This window comes from Phaenicophaeus curvirostris, chromosome Z (assembly GCF_032191515.1).
Source record: "Phaenicophaeus curvirostris isolate KB17595 chromosome Z, BPBGC_Pcur_1.0, whole genome shotgun sequence".
Taxonomy (NCBI): domain Eukaryota; kingdom Metazoa; phylum Chordata; class Aves; order Cuculiformes; family Cuculidae; genus Phaenicophaeus; species Phaenicophaeus curvirostris.
The window spans coordinates 48,258,317-48,279,933 of NC_091431.1; the positions used below are offsets into that span (position 1 = coordinate 48,258,317).

The 21,617-nt window shown below is 41.5% G+C and overlaps 1 protein-coding gene across 3 annotated transcripts in view; it reads right to left on the reverse strand.

The window, feature by feature from the left end:
• The window catches only part of KANK1 (KN motif and ankyrin repeat domains 1), a 93,507-nt gene that overhangs the window by 28,954 nt on the left and 42,936 nt on the right, over nucleotides 1-21,617 (reverse strand). For 2 of the 3 annotated variants that reach the window (XM_069881046.1, XM_069881048.1), the window contains exon 2: nucleotides 21,282-21,398. In XM_069881046.1, the coding sequence (XP_069737147.1) occupies nucleotides 21,282-21,318 (37 nt within the window). In that variant the 5' untranslated portion in view covers nucleotides 21,319-21,398. Of the gene's footprint in view, nucleotides 1-8,341; nucleotides 8,356-21,281; nucleotides 21,399-21,617 lie in introns of those variants that run through there. The other variant, XM_069881049.1, reaches the window with a different exon arrangement.

The following is a 21,617-nucleotide window of genomic DNA, read 5'->3' on the forward strand; positions in this document are numbered from 1 at the left end:
TACAGGAAGTGACTTAGTTGTACCGAAAAGGTGGTGGTGGGGAAGCTCCTGTTTTTCCAGTTTCCTTAGCAGGCTTAAGAACAGCTTTGTCTGCAGACAGTACAACTGCCCTTTCATGGCGATCTTTAATGCTTCTGGCTACCGCGGGACAGTCCGAGCAGTAGATGGAAGGAGGATGCTGCTCAGGGAAAAACTGAGAACGGTAAAAGACGAGGATGCACAGAAGTGGGGCTGAACATCGAGTGCGTTGGTGTCTCGGTCCTGCAGTGCGCACAGGCTGCTCAGTAGAGATACAAGCACCTCCACGCCCCCATGTTTCTGCTGAAAGACCAAAGGCTCAGTATGCTGCAGTATTTACTCACAGACGCACCCAAAATAGCCATCTAAATGCCAGAGTGGAAGGAAAAGTACCGGCATACACACATACTTAAAGCACATAAGCACACACTGCGCCTTCCAGCAGGACTGCTTCAGCGTCAGGCAGGGAAAAAGTATCCAGGACTCCCACTGAGGGAGGGAACAAGATAGCGCATACTCTTCAAATTACTCCTCTTCCTCTCCATGTTCAATGTTCTTGTACCACGTTCTCATCCTGGCTCCATCGCCCCCAGACAGGCAACTCTCCTCTCCACACCTCACACCTCACCCTAGGCTGGTCATTCTTCCTTCCAGCCTGCACCCTTGGTTTGTCCCCACTCTCACACTGGCCTTGTAGTCTTCTAGTCTCTTTCTGCCACTACCCCACACTTTGGATTTCTTACCTGCTTTCTCTACTTACATCCATTTGCTTGCTCCACCAATTCAAACCCAACGTCTGGTTACACTCTTGCTCCTCATCCCAGGCTTCATTCTAGTCTCTTTACTCAGCCTGTGTAAATTCAAACTCCATGTGTTTTACCTGTTATCCCTTTTTTCCTAGTTCCTTTCCTCTGCTTGTCTCAGTTGTTGTCTTCCAACCCTACAACATCTCCAGTTCTCCCATCACTACACCAGTGAAGTCAAGCAATTCCTTAAGCTGTCCTTGGGCACAACGCATAAGTGTTGGATAGGGTAGGGAGGGACTCTTTGGAAGTCCCAGGACTTAAGACTTAATGCATCTTTGGAAAAATATTCATAAAACCTCTAAAAAGACATGCAAATCTCATGTTAAGTCATGAGTGCTGAAATGGAATCTCAGAATTTTTTTCTTCTTAATTCAATAGAATTAAGATTGTTCAATAGAAACTTATAAAAAATAAATAAAAATAATAAAGTAATCACACTGACACTGATTCCCTCAGTAAACCTCTCCACAGCACCTGCAGGCAGCTCACTGTCTTCACAATTAAATCCCTTTTGTCTTCAGGTTATGCTGACAGCACTACCAGGACACAGTTCATATCTGCCACTCCACAAGCATGAGACTGTGTGGAGCTGACTGCCTATTACTTCTTAGAACAATACAGTGAGCCATCCACCAACACAATACCAGTATTATGAGTTGGTCTCTGGAGATGTATCTTGAGATGTTAAGAAAAATAAGGATCAGGCTTCCAATTTACCGACAACAACACAACACTGATGCAGCATGCAAGAGCTGTGCCAAGCCTTTGTGCATTTTGCTGTCTCAAGAGAAAGGGCCAAAATGGGTGTGCCTATTAAGCATGGAACAAAGCAAAATGGATGGCTGTTTTCAAGCAATAAAAGTAGTTTTGTTGATTCCAAAAGAAAAAAAAAACCTAATAAAAAGGAAATTAATAACTGATAAGAGTGCAGCCCTTCTTCCTTTCAGCCCTTAGGTACTGCATGAACCATGGAGGCCCTTATTCCCAGGCTTTGGTGTGCAACTAACAAGTGATGTTCCTCAGATTAACGTCAGAGGAAGCTGCATCTATTTGCTCTTCAGCCTTCATGCACAGAAATGTTGAGTGAACAAGAAGATTCCTACCCCATTAACCACAACACATACTGAAGTATTGCAGCATATACTGGGCTGTATAAACACTCTTGTTAGCTGTCTTGTCTCATCCTTGGCCAGCTGATCATGGGTACAGCTAAAATTAGAACTATTCCCCAGTCTCCACAGTAGCTCAGACAAAGTTTAATCACATCATTGTGTTACAGAGAAAAAGTATGCGCAGACACACAAACACAGACACTTTTGTATGTGAAAACACAGCAAACTCCCATTTCCTTCTGAAATGTCTTTAAATGCAATGAGACACAAACACATCGTGCTTTTAGGCTAGTACCTGTTAAGTAAAACACTGTGAAGCACAGAGGCCCCGTTGTGGTACTGTCATTATTAATGCATTTCTCCAGAAGTATGCAAAGACTTCATTTCCCTCTCCCTGCTGCAGGATAACCATGGGCAGGACATAAGCAGCATTTAAAAAAAGCACACTTCAGTTCTCACCTCTTGCACTGCTGGGACTGGCTCTGTCCAAACATTCCAGTCTTGCCAAGTTCTATTAAATTATATCCTATCCAATGCACTACACAAGAACATCAGTATATTAAAATATTGAGTCAGCCCTACCCGAGTCTACACTAATCATGTCTGCTCCCGGACCAGGAGAACTGGGAAAAAATAGGACATTTACTTGATGTGCTTCAAGACTACTGAGAGAGAAAAACAGAGAAAATGTGGGCAGACATGAGTCTTGGTTCTGCAAGCGAGGAAAACTATTGTAGAGTCCCCATGGAGGGTCCAGGAAGAGCAAAGAGAAGCAACTGAAGATGTATTTCTGAAGCTAGAAGTATAAGGTGCCTTGAAAAATACAGACATCACATCTAGAGCCTTCTCTCCCTGTATGGTTATGATTATCCGCTCTAAGGCATTTTTATCTTGGATCTGACTTCTATTAAAAAAGTCTCTTCCATTGAAATAATGTTATGTATAAGAGTCTCCTTCCAGCATCATGGTATAAGACAATTCATAAAGAAAGCTGCAAAGGAAAAATACAGAGGCAATAGCTGGTATAAACTGAGTCAAGTCAGTATATGCTCAACTTCATTTTGAATTGTTATTTAGGTCAGGAGAAGAGGAGGTAAACAAAATAAAAAAAGAGTTCTGACCATTTGATTCTTTAATGCAACAAAGAAGAAATGGATGCTTTTCCTTTTCTCCCACCCCAATACTACTTTTGTTCAGTATCAGCCTTGCCTTCTGAAAAGAACCACAATACCTGCAGCTGAGAACTTGTTTAAAAGAAAAAGCAGAATGGAATCATTAACAGTTTTTCTTTCATTTTCCTTTCCAGATGTTGGGGTTTGAATGTAAGTTAAAAAAAACCAACAACAACAAAACCACTGGGAAAATACAGTTTAGCCTTACAGCACAATCATTTGATTACCTTTCTTTTGGCTGGCAATATACAGAAGATGCCATGAAATTACTAGCTCTGCAACAATTCAGCCTAGCTAACTCAACTATGGGGTGAGGGTGTGAAGCCCCAAGCCCAATCAACCCATCAGATTAATTTTATTTTTTATATTTTATTTTATATTATATCTCATATTTTAGATTTTATTTTATTCCAAGAACTGAGAAGGGGAAAACTTAGAGGGTGTCTGTACTTTGCCAGACACAGCAGGAGCATCGAGTGGTTTAGTTTTCCCGCTGAAGTGAAAGAACCCAGTGCTAGCGTGAAGCACACTGCAGGTTTAGAGCACAGGCTGCTTTAGCTGGCTGCTCATCTCCTTCAAGGAGGACAGATACTGCAGCACAGTGGAGTCAATTCACAAAGCTGCCCAGGACAGTACCCCAGTGCTGGCCTCAGCAGCCCTCCCTGAAGAGCTATACTGGAGTGCCTACATGACCCAGTTCAGTTTGTATAAGCAATGGCACAGTTGGCCAGCACACTACGCTATAGTGTAGAGGAGGCTGATAACACCTTCCTCTCTTTTTCTGCTATGGAAAACCAACCAATAAGTACTACCTTGTAAGAAAGGTAATCTGTTTTGCTATTCCTCAGCAACAGGTATGCCTGGAGCAAATGGGATTCAACTCCTGATGCAACTGAGGCTGTGGGGTATGGAGTACTACAGTCCAAACCAAAATCCACCAGCCAGAGAGGGAAGACCAACCTGCTACCAACACCACAGTCGCAGATGGGGAGGATTCTTCTGTTACAGAGGAATTCAATTTACTGCACATTTACTGAAGAAATAAATCTCCAATGCAAAATGTTTGCTGCAAATTTAATCTCAAAGAAAAATGAGCAGAAAAACGGTAAAATATTTTTATAACATTTATAGATTACTTTTTAAAATGTATGTGTCAATATGGCAACTGGGGAGCTGGCTTTTAAATCTGACATCTAAATGGTACTTTAGGTTGGGAGTTGCAATCAAAAAATGGGAGGTAGCTACTTCTCTGATAATAGTAACAGAGAAAGGCTGAAGCAACAACAGTGTGTAATAAATAGGTTTTTATTTAAAGATGTAGAAGCTCCAGCTCAGATATTTGTAGTGGCAGACTAAATTAAGGACATCAACCTAAGTCAACGAACACAAGCAGCAGCAATGTTGAAGAAAAATGGTTCAGAGGGCTGCTGTGTTTTCATGACACTGTGAAAGCAAATATGAGGGCACTGGGCTATGATGCCACATTTACCACACAACACTGATAAAAGAAGACATTTTACCAATGGATCTGCAGTCTTAATACCATGCTTTTTCTAGAAGAGCAATAAGACAATAGAAGAGCTCTAGAAGAGCTCTAGAAGAGCATTAAGACAGTAACATAAAAATTCAAAACAATCACAGCTACAATGCAAAGGCCACTAAAGCAGCAAAACTTTTTCCATTGACATAACTAGGCTTTGCCATTACCTTGATCAACCCACAGCAAAAACAGTTTCTCAAGCAGCTATGTTCCTCTGAACCTGAAATTCTTAGTTGCTTAGTATTGCAGAGGATTATCATTATAATAAAAACATAAGAAAAATTGTTATTGTTTAGCATTATAGTAAAAACAACAATTCAGGTCTCACCTTGGTATCAGTGATCAGATGGATGCACTAGTCTGGACTAGTGACGGACTGTCACAACCTCCTCAAGGGTCAATTCTTAAACTGCAGAATCATGTCTTAACCTTGGAGAAGAGCCTCTGGCTTTTCTTATTCTTCTGTCTTTGCAGCATGTTTGCCAACTATGTCCTGACTACTGTTCAGAGCTATGAACCAGAGCATTTTGGTATTACATAGAAAATTCTCAGAATGCTCACCAGCCTGCTACCCAAAAGTGCATATATATATATATATATGTATATATAGTGAATAGCCTTTTGGTATCAGGAGGGGGTCTTTCAAGGTAATACTACTTTTTTTTTTTTCTTCATCCTTAAAGATTTTCTTTCACATGGGTAAAAGAGTTACCTACAGAGTTTATATGTTATTATCATTTAACCACAACTAAAAATTATTTCTGTGAGCTGAAAGTAAAAACCATCTTTCAAAAACCACACCTACTAGCTTTTTCTAGTCTTTTTAATGACTAAAACTTTTACTTCTAGAATGTCTGAATTGAAAACTTGCACCTCAAACAGAAGTTCGTTTAAAATATAAAGTACAGGCTATAAGAAAGTTGTGCAAATTAATTAACCCACAATAAAGCATCTTGCATATGAGAAATCTATTACTTGGGGACAAAAAAACCTATAATTAACTGCCCTGTGAGTGATTGTGATATGCCCCTTTATTAACATCAACAAAATCTGCTTTATGTTCTTGACATCTCTGTTATTTGAGGCTGATACTAAGTCTCCTTTTCAGTTCCCTCCCCTTCTGGAAATAGCTCTAGGTCTGGCACTTCTGCGGTGGGACATCTTGTATGTGCACCACCTCAAGGCTGCTGACCACAGAAACTCAAAACTAAGAAGCTAGTCTGTTTTACCTCCATCCAGTTTCTGACTCATAGTTCCCAGGGAATATGAAACTATGGCTGACAGGAAGCTGGGCATGGGTGGGAAGGAGTATAGTCATTAGTGTATTCTGCTAACTGCCCCACCAGCAGCAAGGAAGAGCAGGGCAGAAACCATGGTGGGACATGCTGCTGCTGTTGTCAACAGCACTGCCACCTCTAGTTAGAAAGTTCTTTAAATAAACAATGGCCACGTGGACAAACTGCTATCACAAATTAGGTGTGGGTGCATTGTGGCTTTGAGCGTGACCTGCAGGTCCACCAAGCAAGTCAGAAGCAAGTGGCAGCCTTAGCTGCATTGCACTGATGCATTTACCTCTGCAAACACCAGTTTGACCCATGTGTTGTGTCAAGAAAGAACTTACCTTACATTGAAAGCAAACCACTGAACTGGCAATGGGAATTTAGTTGGCTGAGCCACAGAAAATGCTCTTCCTTTGGAGATGCTGACAGTAAAGTTAGCCTCATGCTCTCTCAGACATCACTGGGAAGAGTGATGAGGTCTCGACAGTCATCCTTTACTTTTGGGCTTCAAATGGGGGGCACTCCTATTTACCTATGTCTGAAAACCAGATGCCAACAAGACAAGTCTGAACCAGCATGAATTTATTCTTTCCAAGCACCTGATTCCATGCACATTTTTTATATCTTGCAGAATTTGTCTATTTGAGCATTGCCCTTCACCATTCCCTGAAGTATTTATTTCATTCATTTTCTACTGTGCACACATGTATTGGCTCCAAGCACAACTGTGACAAAGAAGACCATTCGATTTAAGTCAGTTTCCAAATCAGACTCACTCAGGCCTGGCAAAATAATGTGAGTTATAGCAAAGAGTAGATACCAATCAGAAACTCCTTGCAGCCTGGGAGAAAGCTGCACTATGTGCTCTACCAAACACAATACAAGAGCAGGTCAGTTTGAGACAACTATAGACCCTCCTTTCCAAAAATATATCCCAATAGATGTGGGTTCAGCGAGTGATGCTGATGAATGTGAGGTTGAGTCCCAGTGTTGGTGAGCCAGCTTGCTGTCCTTAGCTGCACAGAACAAACCCTGAAGCTCCTCCACTTCCCTTGTCAGCCCTTGAAAAGATGCCATACTTGCCCTTCTCTTACATTATGAAGACCAAGGCTGGCACCCATATAGTAGGATAGTTTTCACAAAACCCCGATAGAGAACTGGCAAAGCAGAGGAAGAGTAAACCCCCAGATATCTCCTTTGTTCACTCATCCAGATCATCTTCCCTGCATGGGGGCCAAAGGAGTCATGGGCCAGGTATTTGCCTGAAAATGACTTTTAACACAACTGTACATCAGCGTTACCTACTGAAACCCAAGCAAAGAAAGCTGTGTTTGCTTTCTGGCCAAGAAGAAATGAATCCTCAAACCAAAATATTTAGATTCATAATATCATTACCCTTCTGTGCCTATATATCTCTGAGGAGGTGAGAAGTGGAGAATAGATACACAGGGCTGTTGTAACAGGAGTAACCATCAGGAAAAAAACCTGGTCTCCTGGGATATAAATCTGCAATGGAACATTAAAACTGATTTACAGCTTCAGGTCTTACAGCTGTGCACAGAGTAGAAAAAATGGAAGAATTGTCTTCTGCAAGAATGGTTCCACAAAATATTTGTATTTATGAGTCCTAGAAGGAGATTACTTTGTCACATGCTTAACTCCATAAGCTGTATAATCAGTATGATATTTCAAATACCAGGAATTGTTCCCTCCTGCCTGTTTTTATATTAATCTACTGCTGATTTGTTGTGTGAGATAACATGTGTGTTGCCTTCCAAACCTGAAAAGCATAAGCAATTTGTATTTTCCAAAAACACTTAAAAGTTTTTTCTCTGTACTTAAAATAGTTCAGACTGATGAACTGATTTTCTCCAAGAAGTTAAAGCCATTAGAGAACATATGGAAAAAGTCATTATTAGAAGTAATTCTTTATGCACATTCTAAATAGCTAAAAATAGTGGCTTGTAACTGAAAGTCTGTGAACAGCAAAATTAGCAACTTGAAGGGTAACAGCTATCTTTCTGCCATTGAAAGGATGTGTTAAGTTAATTGGGTGTCGCAGTCCCTTCACTTGAGTGCTAACCACACCAGTCTCTCTATGGAAAATCTGCATTTGTTCAAGGAAATAAACTACACCGTATGTAACAACAAAAACATAGAGGCTATCAGAGGTGTGCAAAACTGCAAATGCAAACTCCCTTCATATGACAGCACTTGTGAGACAACCCAGCTAACCAGGCACTGTTAAAAAAATGGGAAAAAAACATGCTGTAGGAAGACTGAGGGCTGGAACATTTAAGCTGTGCTACCCCAGGGTGCCCCTCATCCCTTTTCTCAGCTTGCCTGCAACACTAGGAGAGCTAGCCACTCGCATCTCCCATCTACCCCCACCCCATTCAAGGGTCTCACTCACCGATCCACCCAGAAGCAAACCCAGAAGCAAACACTGGGACGTTGCTGCCTTTAGTTTTTCAGGAACTACAGTCTGAAGCACACTTTCCTTTGCCTTAAAGGGAGTGTGTATTCCTGACACATCGGCAGGCAGGGAGCCCAAAGGCTGCTACAGAGCATTTATTTATATTCATTTGGAATTTCCTGAAACAGTCCCAGTCCGGCAGCCAGCCCAGCACAGCGCCAGTGGTTTCCTTCACAACACTGCAGATGCTGTGCAATGCTTCTGGCTCCCCAAGGGTTAAAATGCAGTTAGCGGGGAGCAGGACAAAAGGAAGTGTACCAAATGTACTACTAAAAAAATATAAATTCATATACCTTTTCTCTGATGAAGACAGATTTAATTACCACGAAGGAATTAAAAGTTCAGATGACTTCTCTTCCATGCTCTTTCCCTTTGTCCCCAAGCTCTTTACCCCTATTCCCCCTCATTTCTCACTCCCACATGTGGACTGAGAGCACAAAAAGGTTCATTGATATAATTTGGGCCAAAAACCCACCTCTTTTGTAACCACGACCGCTTCCAAGTCTGCCTGTGTTATATTCAATCTCATTTTGTTTATGCTTCTCAAATGCAGCTTATAATTTGAGGGATAAAAATAAAAACGTTCAGTATACAGTTACAGACACAGTCTTCTTTTTTTCTGAAACGTGGCCAAAATGTACAAGATACCCTTCATGTTAATACAAGCACTTTGATAATGGTCCTGAGACTTCACAGGACTAAAGGAAATGACTTTTATTATTATACCATGCCTTCCATCCAGATTTCCCAGAACAGTTTAAAAGAAAGAAAAAAAGCTGCATGAATTGTTGAAACAATTCCTAGGATCACTGATGATTGGAAGAGTCATGCTTCAAATAGAAGTGGTATCTTCTACTGAAATGACAGGAGAGACGTTAAAGACCTCCCCAGTGTTTTCAATTAAAATTGCACAGCCTTAAAATAAAAGTGTTTCCTGAACATGTCTAGCGGCTGCATTGACATTTAATATGAAGCAAAGTAATATTTAATACTTACAGACATCAGTATTTGGACTACAAACTAGGCCCTGCCCTCTATGTAACTTTACATTTATTTCCTTAAATTACAAGTCATTGATGCATACACTATAAAATCTGAGCTCCCAAAGAAAAGTTCGAGGATGGTCTCTATATGTAGCCAATTTGTTACATCCACAGAAGACAAATGTACTGAATTTTAAGTGAACTTGGTTTGGTTTGCTCTCTGCTTGAACTGCCCGATCCATAAAGCAAAGCAGGTCTTCATAAACAATTCATTGTGAACAGCTTCTAACCATGTTTTGAAGTTTCTCCTACAAGACAGAAAAACTCTAAGGCAGCTGAAAGCTGGCCCACACTTTCTGTTCAGGGAAACAAAGCAAAAATTCAGCCCTTGGAACAATGCGTGGAGCCTGCAGCCTCCACTTTGCACTTGCTGCCTTTCAAGCCCCATCTTCCAGCCTGCAAAGTGAGTGGCCAGCTAGGTGAGGCAAAGCAGCACACAGAAGCACTGGATGTTACTGGTGCACATCTGTAGCTACCTCAGCAGGTTCTTCACACCAGGAGGGGCAAAACATAAGAACAGTCATCTAGTTTCCTGTTGTGAAAAAACAGTGACATCCAGGATAAACTATAAGAATAGAAGGCATGGCCAAAACATCCTTCAGTTAGAATTCTGCTCAGAGATATAAAAAACCCTCAAACACCTAGCACTGTACGATTTCATTTTTCTAAAAAAAAAAAAAAAAAGAGACACCATGACATCCTGTTTAGAAAACAAATTTTAGCAGCTGTCTCCACATGCTCCATCTGTTCATCATTACTCTGTGGCTTCAAGGGCTTGACATCTGCATGAGCCCTGCATAAAGTCACGCACCTTCAATGAACTGCTATCAAAGCTTGGTCAACTCAGCAGGCTGAAAAAGACCTGCCACAAGTGCAAGCGATAAGCAGTAAAGCATATCAGCACTTTGTCTCTAGTCCAGCAAGTCAGATACGGAGGCACATATCTGAGTTGGCACCAGTAAAACCTAAATGCTAAGAGCACATGTGTATTTATTCTCTTGGCTTTTGAGACCATTATGGTGCCAAATATACTCATTCAACTACTGTTTACAGTAGAAACAAAACTGAGGTCAGAGCACAGCTTCTTAGTGACCAGAAAACCTGACTTAGTCTGCAGCAGAGTGAACATAGGATTTAGTATATGGGCAGACATCCAGCTGGTGAATTCTTATCTGAAGAGCAGGTTATTTCACACCTCTTTTGAAAACAAAAGGCAGAGGAGGGCACAATCAATCTGTGAAAGGCATGGATGAAACACAGCTCTTTATTACACTTGCCACCAACAGAGTGGAGTGGCTCTGCTTGGAAAACATGAAATAATCTGCCTGGCTACAACCATCTGATCCAGGGCAGTGAAGAGCATGGCCTGACCCACCACAGTCACGTTTATGTTCCCACCTCCAAAACCATAGCTGTTGCATTTTGGTGAAGGCTGGATATGGGATTCTTCTCAGTTTTATTTTGGTGGATTTTGTCTTGGGAGAGAGGGATGGCATTGCCGTGAGTCTGGGGTTTTGTCTTTACAGCCTTTCAGAATTTGGCAGCTGGTTTCCACTGAATAATTTCAAACTTGCTAGCCATTTAGGTCAGACCTGAGACTGATCTGCCTACTCATGATCTCCTTAGCACATGCCTCTGGAAGGGCATAATAACAAAGGAAACATTTAACATTTCTCCTCTTAACTTCCAGAAACCTGTGACCCAGAGACTTCCTGAGCCAGGGGTGGTCCAGTATGGATTTTAAGTGATGGTGTCAAATGTTTATTTTCAGGATAGCTAGGATGTATTCAATCACTGGATTCAAAATGTCAGACTGCAGCTGACGTGGTAGTACTGTAAGGAGATCCACAGGTCAAATACCTGAAGATACAGTTATGGATAATTAATATGACCTAATAATTACATGACACTCTAAATTTCCGTATGAGAAATTGCAGGCTACAGCTGGGTCCCTCACTAATCAGCATCTACCCAAAGAGAAGGTGCAACTGAAAAATGAGCCTTATCTTCATTATGTGTCCCCCTGGTTTAGCTTCACACAGAGCAAACTTCAGCTGCTTGCTATTTTGTGTGCCATGAGGCAATTCATGATCTCTACTCCTCTTCCAGTATGTCTCTTTGGAAAAGCTTGTGGTAAGAAGTCTTGCTGTAGGAGCAAGGAGACTTCAAGCCTTGAAAAGCCTTTCTTTTTGTACAGAACATCAGGCATACTTGCTTGTTTCTACCGAGGTGTTAGAACTGTTATGCAACTCAGCTTGTAGCTCCCAGCAGGGTTTTACAGATCAGCTTTGCTTTCCTGTTTTGCAGTGATAAAAAGTGAATGACACTGAACATGAACAGAAGAGAAAGGAAAAATCTGTGGCTGTAAAAGGTACACATTCTCAAATTTGGAAATACATACACTGGCTTCTTATGCCACAGACAAGGATACAACTTCAGCCTGTTGGATCTCAAGTGGAGGTGTCAGCCTAGCACTGTCTCCTAGGGCACTTGAAAAAAGCAGATGGAGTCATGTGTGGTCAGGAGGTGGATCCTGCCAGCTTGGAAGGCATCAGTCATCACCCCCCCCCTCCCCAGCTTAGCAGAGGAAGGGGGTGCAGGAAAGAACTCATGGCTTTCCATGGGAGACCGTACAGGCTACAGTGTTAGGCACCTATTTCCCACTTGGTTCGAGATTCTGCTGTCAAACACCATGGATTTCTATTAGCAATTACTAATCCAGAAATAATGGACTTCTACTCACACTAACATACTGATTATACAAAAGGCTGAGACAAGGAAACTTGCAGCACAAACTGGGGAGAAAAGCAACTGTCACACAGAAATAATGAGAACCCGTGGTCAAGACTATGCATGTTCATTATTAATGTGCCATGTAACTGGTAAACACTGTGTGCAGTACATCATGCAGCAGCAAGAACAGAGAAGGACAGTGAAGCTGGAATGGAGCAGGAGATCCTACACTCAGTTTCCAACAGAGATGTTTCTCCTGCTGCTGTGGTCTTCACTGTACCTGGTGTTTTGTCCCACAGAAATATAGGTTGACATGGCCACGCATGTTCTTTTTAAAGCTGTAACCTTAATGACTTTTCTCTGCAAAGGGAGAAGGAAGTAATTTTTTCAGACTCAGTCAACAGTGCATTTTCCACAGCATTGAAGACAGGTTGCAAGGAAGCCTCTGACCATTAAAGACAGAGTGGGGGCATAGGAGTGTTGGATATTAAGGCACAGGCTGCACTCCCCAGGGAGAGTCAGGGTGGGACAAAGCACTGGGGAAAGGGGCCAAGAGGAATACCAGGGAACAGAAAGGAAAGCCATGAGCATCCTGGATGCCAGGCACACTGTCTGTCAGGGGAGGAAGGGAAGAGGGCTGTAACTAAAGATGGCAATGGAGAACAGGGAAGGTCTAAAAGGCAATGCAGTGGATGTGCAGCCTTGTGAGCAAATTCAAGTACTGGCAAGCTTAAAAGACTTCTTGAAGTGAAAATATACTGTTGATCTTCATAATCCCTTAGCAAATATCAGTCCACTTTTAAACCACAACCATGCATTTTATTGTATTTTCCTGCACTGTACCTGTACCTTTTTGGTTTTGAAAATGGCACACTTTAGATTTGGTAAGCAGTGTACATGAAGTGTTAAAACTTATTTACCAGGATTAGACCTGACAATCCAATAACAGAAGCTAAGTTACACAAGCGTTTTACTTTTATTATTAGATCTTCTGCAACCCATGCAACTGTGTTCCAAGCAGAGAGGTTAGTTTTGTGAAGAAAGTATAAGGAAGGGGCTAGAAGTACATCAACAAACATGCCCCTTAGCAATAAGAGAGGACTCCAGACAGAGATGTCTCATTTACATAGAGAGAACAATCTGTTTCCAATTATCAGTTAATTTGATCCTCACCCTAATCTGACCAAACCTTCAAACCCCGCTATTAAGAAGTTTCCGCCTCCACCCTCCACCCCTCCCTGTCCTACTTCAGGCAAATACTGAAGAGCTATATAGAAATATCACAGACAAGACCTGTACGTTGAAGGAAAGCAATATATTGTTATGAAGAAAAAACATATAGGAATATATTAATAAAAAAGAGGAAGACACTTATATAACACTCATTACAGTGTCAGATAGGGTAGAGAAACTGAGTAAGAAAAAAGGATGGCCTGTGAGATGCGGTAAGGGTCACATCACCTACTTATACAGGCAAGATGATTTTGTAAGCAGGGAAGGATGGACCAAAAACATGAAATAATGTGATAGAGTCTCATGTTCACTTGCCTCACCAAGCATCTGAGAAGTTTGTTTTGTCCAAGTCTATGTGAAGTCTGGTGAAGAAAAGTCTCAGGAAACTGTATCTAACACAGACCAAGTATATGCTATAAAATGGAGGAAAGAGAGTGCCCTATTTGGACCTGGTTGATCTGCCAAACCCCAGACACTGCAAGCTGCAATGTGTGTCCCACAGTGGATGGTCAATCATCACTTTCAGCCAATATGGCAAGTACAATTTACAGATGAAATCAGAGGAAGTAATGGAAGCAAGAAGGGGTGGATGGTCTCAAGCACACTTCTGTTGCTAAGCTGGTCACACAGGGACATGCCGGGAGGAGTCTGTACTCTGCCACCAAGAGGAGTTGTGTTTCCAGAGGAAGGAAATGGAGATACAGCAGCAATGCCAGCATGGGCAGCTTGAGCCCTCCCTCAGCCCTTAAAGCCGCTGTGAAAACATGATACGGGAAGGGCTGCCCTTCTGTCATCTCTTATCCAAAGCTGTACAAATGGCATGAAGTGGGGGGAGGAGACAGGTGGCCATTACAAGATGATTCCCAAGGACTTCTGCACCAGCACTTACACTTCTGCAAGGGACATTTCTAAACGCAGACACTTGGTGCTCACAAACAGAAGACTACCAGCTGTAATCAGGCTATTTCCATTCAAGCAGTTTCCCTGGGGGACACTATCCATTATTTAAAGGCAATAAAATTCCCTCCCTTCCTACAGGGAGGAGATTCATATGCATTATTCATGAATTGTCTTCTGCAGGAGAATCCAGGAAGAGACTCAGAAATACTGCAGAATAGTTTTGGGGAAAAATAAACTCTTTTGCATTAAGTGACTGCAGGAAGATTTGCTAGCTTGTGTATCTTGAGAGCAGGGGTAAGGAATAAGATGCAAATAGAACAGTTTTTCAGATCTGGGGAAAGGTCTTTTTGGTGTTTTTTCCTTGACAAATGCCTGTCCTGCTACCCTCACCCAGCCCCATGGGCTACTCCTCCACACAGGTATCCCTTTCCCAGCCTCCACCAGATCAGTGCAAAGCAGTGATTTTCATCACAAAACCTAATCACGATTAACTGTCACCAGTTCAGTGAGGTTGCAGCATACCATAGACAGCAAGGTACATCTGTTTATTCTCTAGCACATTATTGGCTTTAAAACAGCAGATCAGCACCCTTGGCTGCCTCCAGTGTGGAGGGCATGTATTTCCACAGGGAGCAGCAGCAGACCACATGAGAACGTCCAGGTGCTGCCCATGCAAGTGCATCTCAACAGCTCAAACACAGAAAGCATGCACTACTCCACGAGGAAGCCTGCATCACACAGGAATGAACACAGTTCCTCTATCTAGGTGAGATGTGGCTGCAGAAGAAAATCCAGAACAAGACACAGCTGCAGTAATCCCTTAACAAAACAAAACACAGACCAATTAAATGTGTTCCATTTCTTACAGTGTTTTATCCTTCTACAAAGCATCTGCATTTAATACGGCTTTGTGTCTTAAGCCATCTGCTTCCCACCGAATCCAATTTCCATTTCTAAGGACTATGATATCAGGGCCAGATTGCTCCATCCTCAGCTCCTAATGATACTGAATTTACTGTAGCCTTTCTAACTCCTTCCTGCCCCCTCTCTTTACAGCAGATTCCAAAATTGGGCCTGAAGGGCATTCTTCAGGCACAAGTCCTATGTGAAGAGATGCATGATCCTTGATCCTCTTCAGTCTGATAATGGCCTCTACATTGTGCAAATGCAAATCAATGTGTTTTCACAATTTCTGTGGCAGCAGCAAATGCACACTTGCGCTATAGGTATCACCTAGTAATTGAAGAAGTGTTAATTCAAGTAGAAAGTTAGCTCTGGCTGTGAGATTGTACACTCCATCTCCAGCCATCTGCACTTATCACAGATCTGACATCAATGATTGTATTACAGCACACTGATGGAAATTTCGATAACCTATGTAATAGGACTGATGTGAAATCACTGAAGGCTCACTTACTCTTCACCCCACAGATTTCAGGGTCCCACCCCAACTTGTTTTCAAATACTGGCTACCAACAGAATGAGGCAATAGACCACTCATGGGTGGGGCAGGAGCAGGATCCCAGTGACAGCTTTGAATGCTGTCTGGCCATCCAGAAAGCAAAAAGACTACATGGCAATTCAGCAGGCTTTCCTGCTGGCAAGAGTATCCCACCAGCCACCAAAGCACACCTTTACTATACACCTGTCCCCATTAACTCTGATGGCTATCAGATATAGGCTCAGAACAGTGAGCATGATAGTGGAGCAAGCCCAGGCTTAAATAGCCTTTCATCACACAGCCCTGACTCAACAAAATTTACTATTGCTTGCACAGCTGGTTTGATAAAAATACAAACTCACCTGAAACCTGGTCATTCGCATCTGCTAAGCTAAGCAAACTCAGTGTATTTAAGGCTGCTCAGCTCAAGGTGTCAGTAGCATCACAGTGATACCTTGATGACACCTATCCTGCAGGAAAGCAGTGGAGAGTGGCTGTTTGGCCTCTGTGGCAGGCACCTGCAGTACTCAGCACTAAAGGATCTATCAGACTGACTACTACACAGCAATCAAACACTTTCAATTACCAACTTCTTCATGTCTGTAAGTTCCCGTTTATTGACTGAGGGTCTGTAATGAAAACTAGTGGATATTTTGCTAAAATGAGTAATAGTAGTAATGTTCTGGTGTACAACACTTCCTAACTAGCCTACATTTCTGATCATTAGGCTGGAAATCATGCAAAACTCCATGCATACTGCCAAAGATTATACCCACCAGAAAAACTAAATCATAGGCAAGATTCTAACTCCAATAATCTAGCAACTGAAAGGAAAGCATGTCTTCAGATGATTGGTAAGAGCAGTTACAAATCAATGCAGATTACGTGTATGACAAAAACATTTGCTCTAAGCCAAGGTGTGTTTTATTTAATGGCACCAATAAAAAGGGTTAATTTGTCAGCAAGGGGTTCCATAATACTTTACAACAGTTGCTTAAGCATTTATATACTAACAGAAGAAATACATTTACTAAATATTTGGTCTTTGAGGCACACTGACATTAATATCTCAAACAACATTAATTCAGGCAACAACCTCTTATAATATCCTCATTCTCCAGCTGAATGGTGCATAATTATAAATTCACTTAGGAGTCTAGAAAACAGCTCAGATACAAAGAAAATCCAATCAGAGGCCCACAGGGTGCTGCAGAGTTACTGTGCATATATAAAGGAATCAGAAGGGCACCAGGCTGCTGTGGGGGAACCAGCACTCCAACATAGCTTATACCTGCCACCAAACCACCTGTGGTCCTGAAGCCCCTGGTGCAATCTCCAGAGCGGAGGTGGGTGCCTAGGTGTACTGGGGGTGGCACCTCTCCATCCTCTACAGGCTGAAGGTAAAAGGAGTAAACTGGGAGCAAAGACACTTAATGCCTGCACACTGGCTATCAGAAGAGCAGTTCCTTGCTTTATAGGTACAAAGAAATCAACAGTAAAAATGGTGGTGAATTCCTACAATGTCACTGCTTTAAGAACTAGGTAGGAATCTGAAAGAGGTAAAACATACAGCTTAGTTAAACACGTGGAGAAATAGTTTGAATAAATCCATGTAAAATGTAGAAGTTCTGTAAGTAGAAGCATATTAAAAGCGGTATGGAAATGCACTGAAACAGAAATCCTTAAACAAGAGTGAGAGGGAAGGCATAGACAGGATAAAAGAGAAAGGATCAGGGAAATCTCAGGCATACTGTAAAGAAAATCGTATGCATTTGCTTTACAGTAAAGCAAAGGTTTGTGTAACCACCTCGCTATACTGACCCCTGCAGTCCGCCCTAAACAGGAAAACTGGAAAAGGTTTTCTTCTGTTAAAAAAAACAGCTGTTTTATGTCTCTGTTGAAGAGTCGAATGAGAATTCTGTAGTCTCTGGATAGAGCATGAGGTGTTTAGGGAAGTCAAGTAAAACAGATGTTTTCATTATGGATAGAAACAAATACAGTTTTTGATCCTTTATCTTTTTTAATCGGTCACCTATGTTTGTTTTGCTGCTTCTTTGTTTTCTACATCAGAATAAATGGAATTGGACTGGAATTTCACACCATTTAGTGCCTTTGAGAACATGTGTTTTGAAAACAAAGTTTCAGCTAATCAGGTACTAGTGAAAGGAATCAAAATCCAGCCAAACTGCCTGGTGAGTTTTAGGCTGCACTGTGGCTTTTGTAGGTAACTGGAGGACCTTTCTACAGAAATGGCTGCAGAGCCTCATTAAATAGATGATTTATTCATCAGTCGAGCAAGTACAGAAGCTAACAATTACTGGAAGTTTCACCCAGCAGTTAATGAACACACAAATACTATTTTGAGAAACAATCACCTCATTTTTTTTCTTGTACTATGCAAGGAGAAATTAATTGTATCATGCACCAAAACAAGTCCAGCCTCCCAACAGCTCTCCACAGATGCCACAGACACAGAGTATTTCCCAGCTCCTGCTGCAGCTCCTGGGGTGAGTGCATGACACACTCTGGACTTCCACTGTACTCTTTAGCCCTGCTGAACTAGCTGGTCTGAGCAGTAAACTCACATGCCAGAAGGGCAGATTAAAAGCAGCCAATGATTGTGACTACCCATGACCCAAGTGATAAAACAAAGAAATTTTTACTGCAAAACCAAGTTTGTCACTAGTGTTAGAAAGACTTCAGCTATTTCCTGAGCAGGTGGCACCTCTTTGACAAAGCCTAGTCCAAAAATCAGTACTGAGTCTCTAAATAAACTTCAAAAATGTACTGATGAACAAATAAGCTTCCAGCTCACAGAAATAGCTTATTACAAGACTTCTGCAACGAACAGAAACAGTGATAAAACCAAACATTAAGTCAGCAGCAAGCAAAACTACTGACAAACAGAACTGAAGTCTAAATCACAGCCAGTTATTTATCTGCCACATTTAAAGTTCATGTCTTTACACTGATATGCAAGAGGCAGAGAGAAATTTATGGCAGGTGGTTTCATGATAAAGCCATCACTTGCTTTGTAGCTTCTCACATACATACTCACTGAAAATATTTACAGCAAATTTACTTCCCATAAACATCTTTAAAAAAATAATCTCTATACAAATGTAAAATAGCTTGATCCTTTCCTGTAAAAAAGTTCCAAATCCGGGCATTACTCTCCAGATTTTATCTACAGCAGCAGCAGTCCATATAGGCTTGTATACTGAAAAAACTGACTGAAATGGCACAGAGGCATAATCATTTAATAGTGCAAGTACTCACATTCTCAAGTTAGCCAAAGCAAACCACTGCTAGTCACCTCGTAGTTGAATGCAGCTGAACATGTGGTCAAACTTGCCAAAATAGTCAAGTAACATAAATGCAGCTTAGTAGTCCCTAACAAGTCTTTCTAGTTCTTTTCCTGTTGCTGATTGATTCAGAGGCTGCAGAAACACCACCCCTTAAGTTTCTTTCCACTCTTAGTGTTCTATGTAATTAAGAAACTTGCTTCAATACCTCCAACGCCCAAATCAGTTCCTGCTCACCCAAAGGCATTCTCTCCCAGGCAGCATGGCAGGATAGCAAATCACAGGTATTCGCAGCCCAGTACTCTATCCACTATAAACTGCTGAGGATGTGGAGATACAGGTGTACACAGCTGCATGTTAGAACTCTGGCCTCAAGGGTTTGTGAACAAAACAAGTCCTGACAGTCTCTGCAAAATGTTGTCTAATTTAGTTTTGAATTAAATACTTGCAATTCACTATAGTGACTTTCAACAAATAAGAGAACAAACAGCCTCTGCCCTGCACGAAGCCTTGTTTGCGTAACAATTCTGAAACTAAAACTTCATATTGCACTAACACATCTCCAGTAAAGCATTTAGCTTCTTTTAGACTTACATGTCAGCTTCTCAACTTTTTCAATAGACAATTCGACTGTGGAGGGGAGGAATAAGTACACCAATCAGTAACAGTCCATGAACAATTTTTCTTTCCTTGTAAGCAGAGGGAATTGTTCTGCATGACTTAAGTTAAAAGCATATTAGTAAAAAAAGTCAAGTTACATGGGGAGTTTAGGCAGTAAACAGTGACAGTTAAGCCATACAGAATAGGTTTTGAAGTTCACCTTCTCACAAGTATTACAAGAGGTTACAAAAATATATAGTGTCTATCTTAAAGAACATACTTTTATTTGTATAAAAATGAGGTAGGAATATCCTTTTTCAGCAGTTTAACAACACTGGTAACACTTCAGGAAATTAAACATTTCAGGATTTAAAAACATTGGTAAATTTAGCCTTAAATCATTGACAGGTAAAAGTAACTCCGTGTACCTTCAACTAGCCTTTAAAAAAAGGCTACTTCTTTTGCATAAATTGCAGATAATGACACTCCATATTTCTAATTTCCTGCATACAAAATGCTTTAATGCCTTGCACTATTTAGAACAATTATACAGCAAGCATAGTGAGTAATTTGGGATTTGTTTCCATACCAGAACATACTTTCAAAGGAGGTTGGTGCCACCAGGTAAGCCCACTCACAGTACCCGTTTGCCACGATCTAGCAAGTAGCATTTGATCATATGAGCCTTAGTGGGGAAAAAAGGCTGAATTCTCTATTTACATGCATAACAAAAAAGATATTTAATGTTCCTTCCCAGGATATTCAAAATGCTCTCAGCCACCCCAGCCTTCATTGGTAAATCCATTTCCCATCATACCTACGTTAGAAGGTCTCAAAAGAGCATCCACAAGCTCCTGTTGTGCACGTGAAATTTTCCATATAATCCCACTATAGCAGCCTTAGCTTTAGTGGGCTAAAGCTGTGTTTGTGCAGTGATCAGGAGAACAGGAAAATATTGACACAACCACAGGAGGAAAGCTGCTGCTGCAGCACTGTTATCAATCGTTCTGCAATCTCTGCTCCCTCCTGACCTGTCAGTTCCCCTCAGCAACCTTTGAACATGCCAAGTGATCTATTTCAAAGAGTGTCACCCAAACAAAACAGGTATCTCTGGAGCTTCTAAAATAATGAGAAAGTGAAATGAACTGAACACATCCTCTTGATGTTTGAGAAATGCTTTTAAGTTTTGCTGCAAAGCAAGAAAAAAAACTGCCTAACCAGTACAGTTGATCAGGAAGGGCTGGGGATTTGATGCACAACAGCTGGTTAATCTAACAAGTTAATTACAGGCAGAGTGTAACAGCCACATGACTTTCTGCAGCAAACCCCTAGGCCTCTCAGAGTCTGGCGTAAGCCAGTGCAGGTCCTTGAAAGCAGTGTGTGCTGCATGCTGAAAAACTGAGTGCCAGCCCTTACATCTTTGCAAACAACTTTACACGTTTAAAAGATTATTGGGGTGGTGGTAGGGGAACAGACAGGTTCTGATCTATCAGGAAATTAGTTTTCAGTATTTAGTTTTAGCTGCTGCTACTTCTCTTTTCTGCTACTTTCACAACTTAAGAAAAAAGTTTTTAACAAATAAATTAATAATCCAAAGGGGGTAAGTGTTCCCGGTGAGTTACCTGTAGAACTGCCGTTAGTATTTGCTGGGTAGGCCATGTTTTCTCAATGACACATCCAGAGCTAGGCTGTTAGATGTCATGCAAATGTCATGCATCAAGTCCAACCAGACATGCAACCTGGAACAGACAAGAAGGTGGTTAAAAATGTGCAGTTTTAAGAAGTTGGGTAAATGAAGCAGCGGGCATTTCTGAGTGTCTAAAGTCGCATCTTCAGAACAAACTTCACCACAGCAATAACTGACATTCTTCATAATCAGCATCCCAGCTATAATAACCTCCATAGCTGTCCCGGCATCACACTGAATTGTGGCTCTCTGACAACCTCCAAGAAGGACC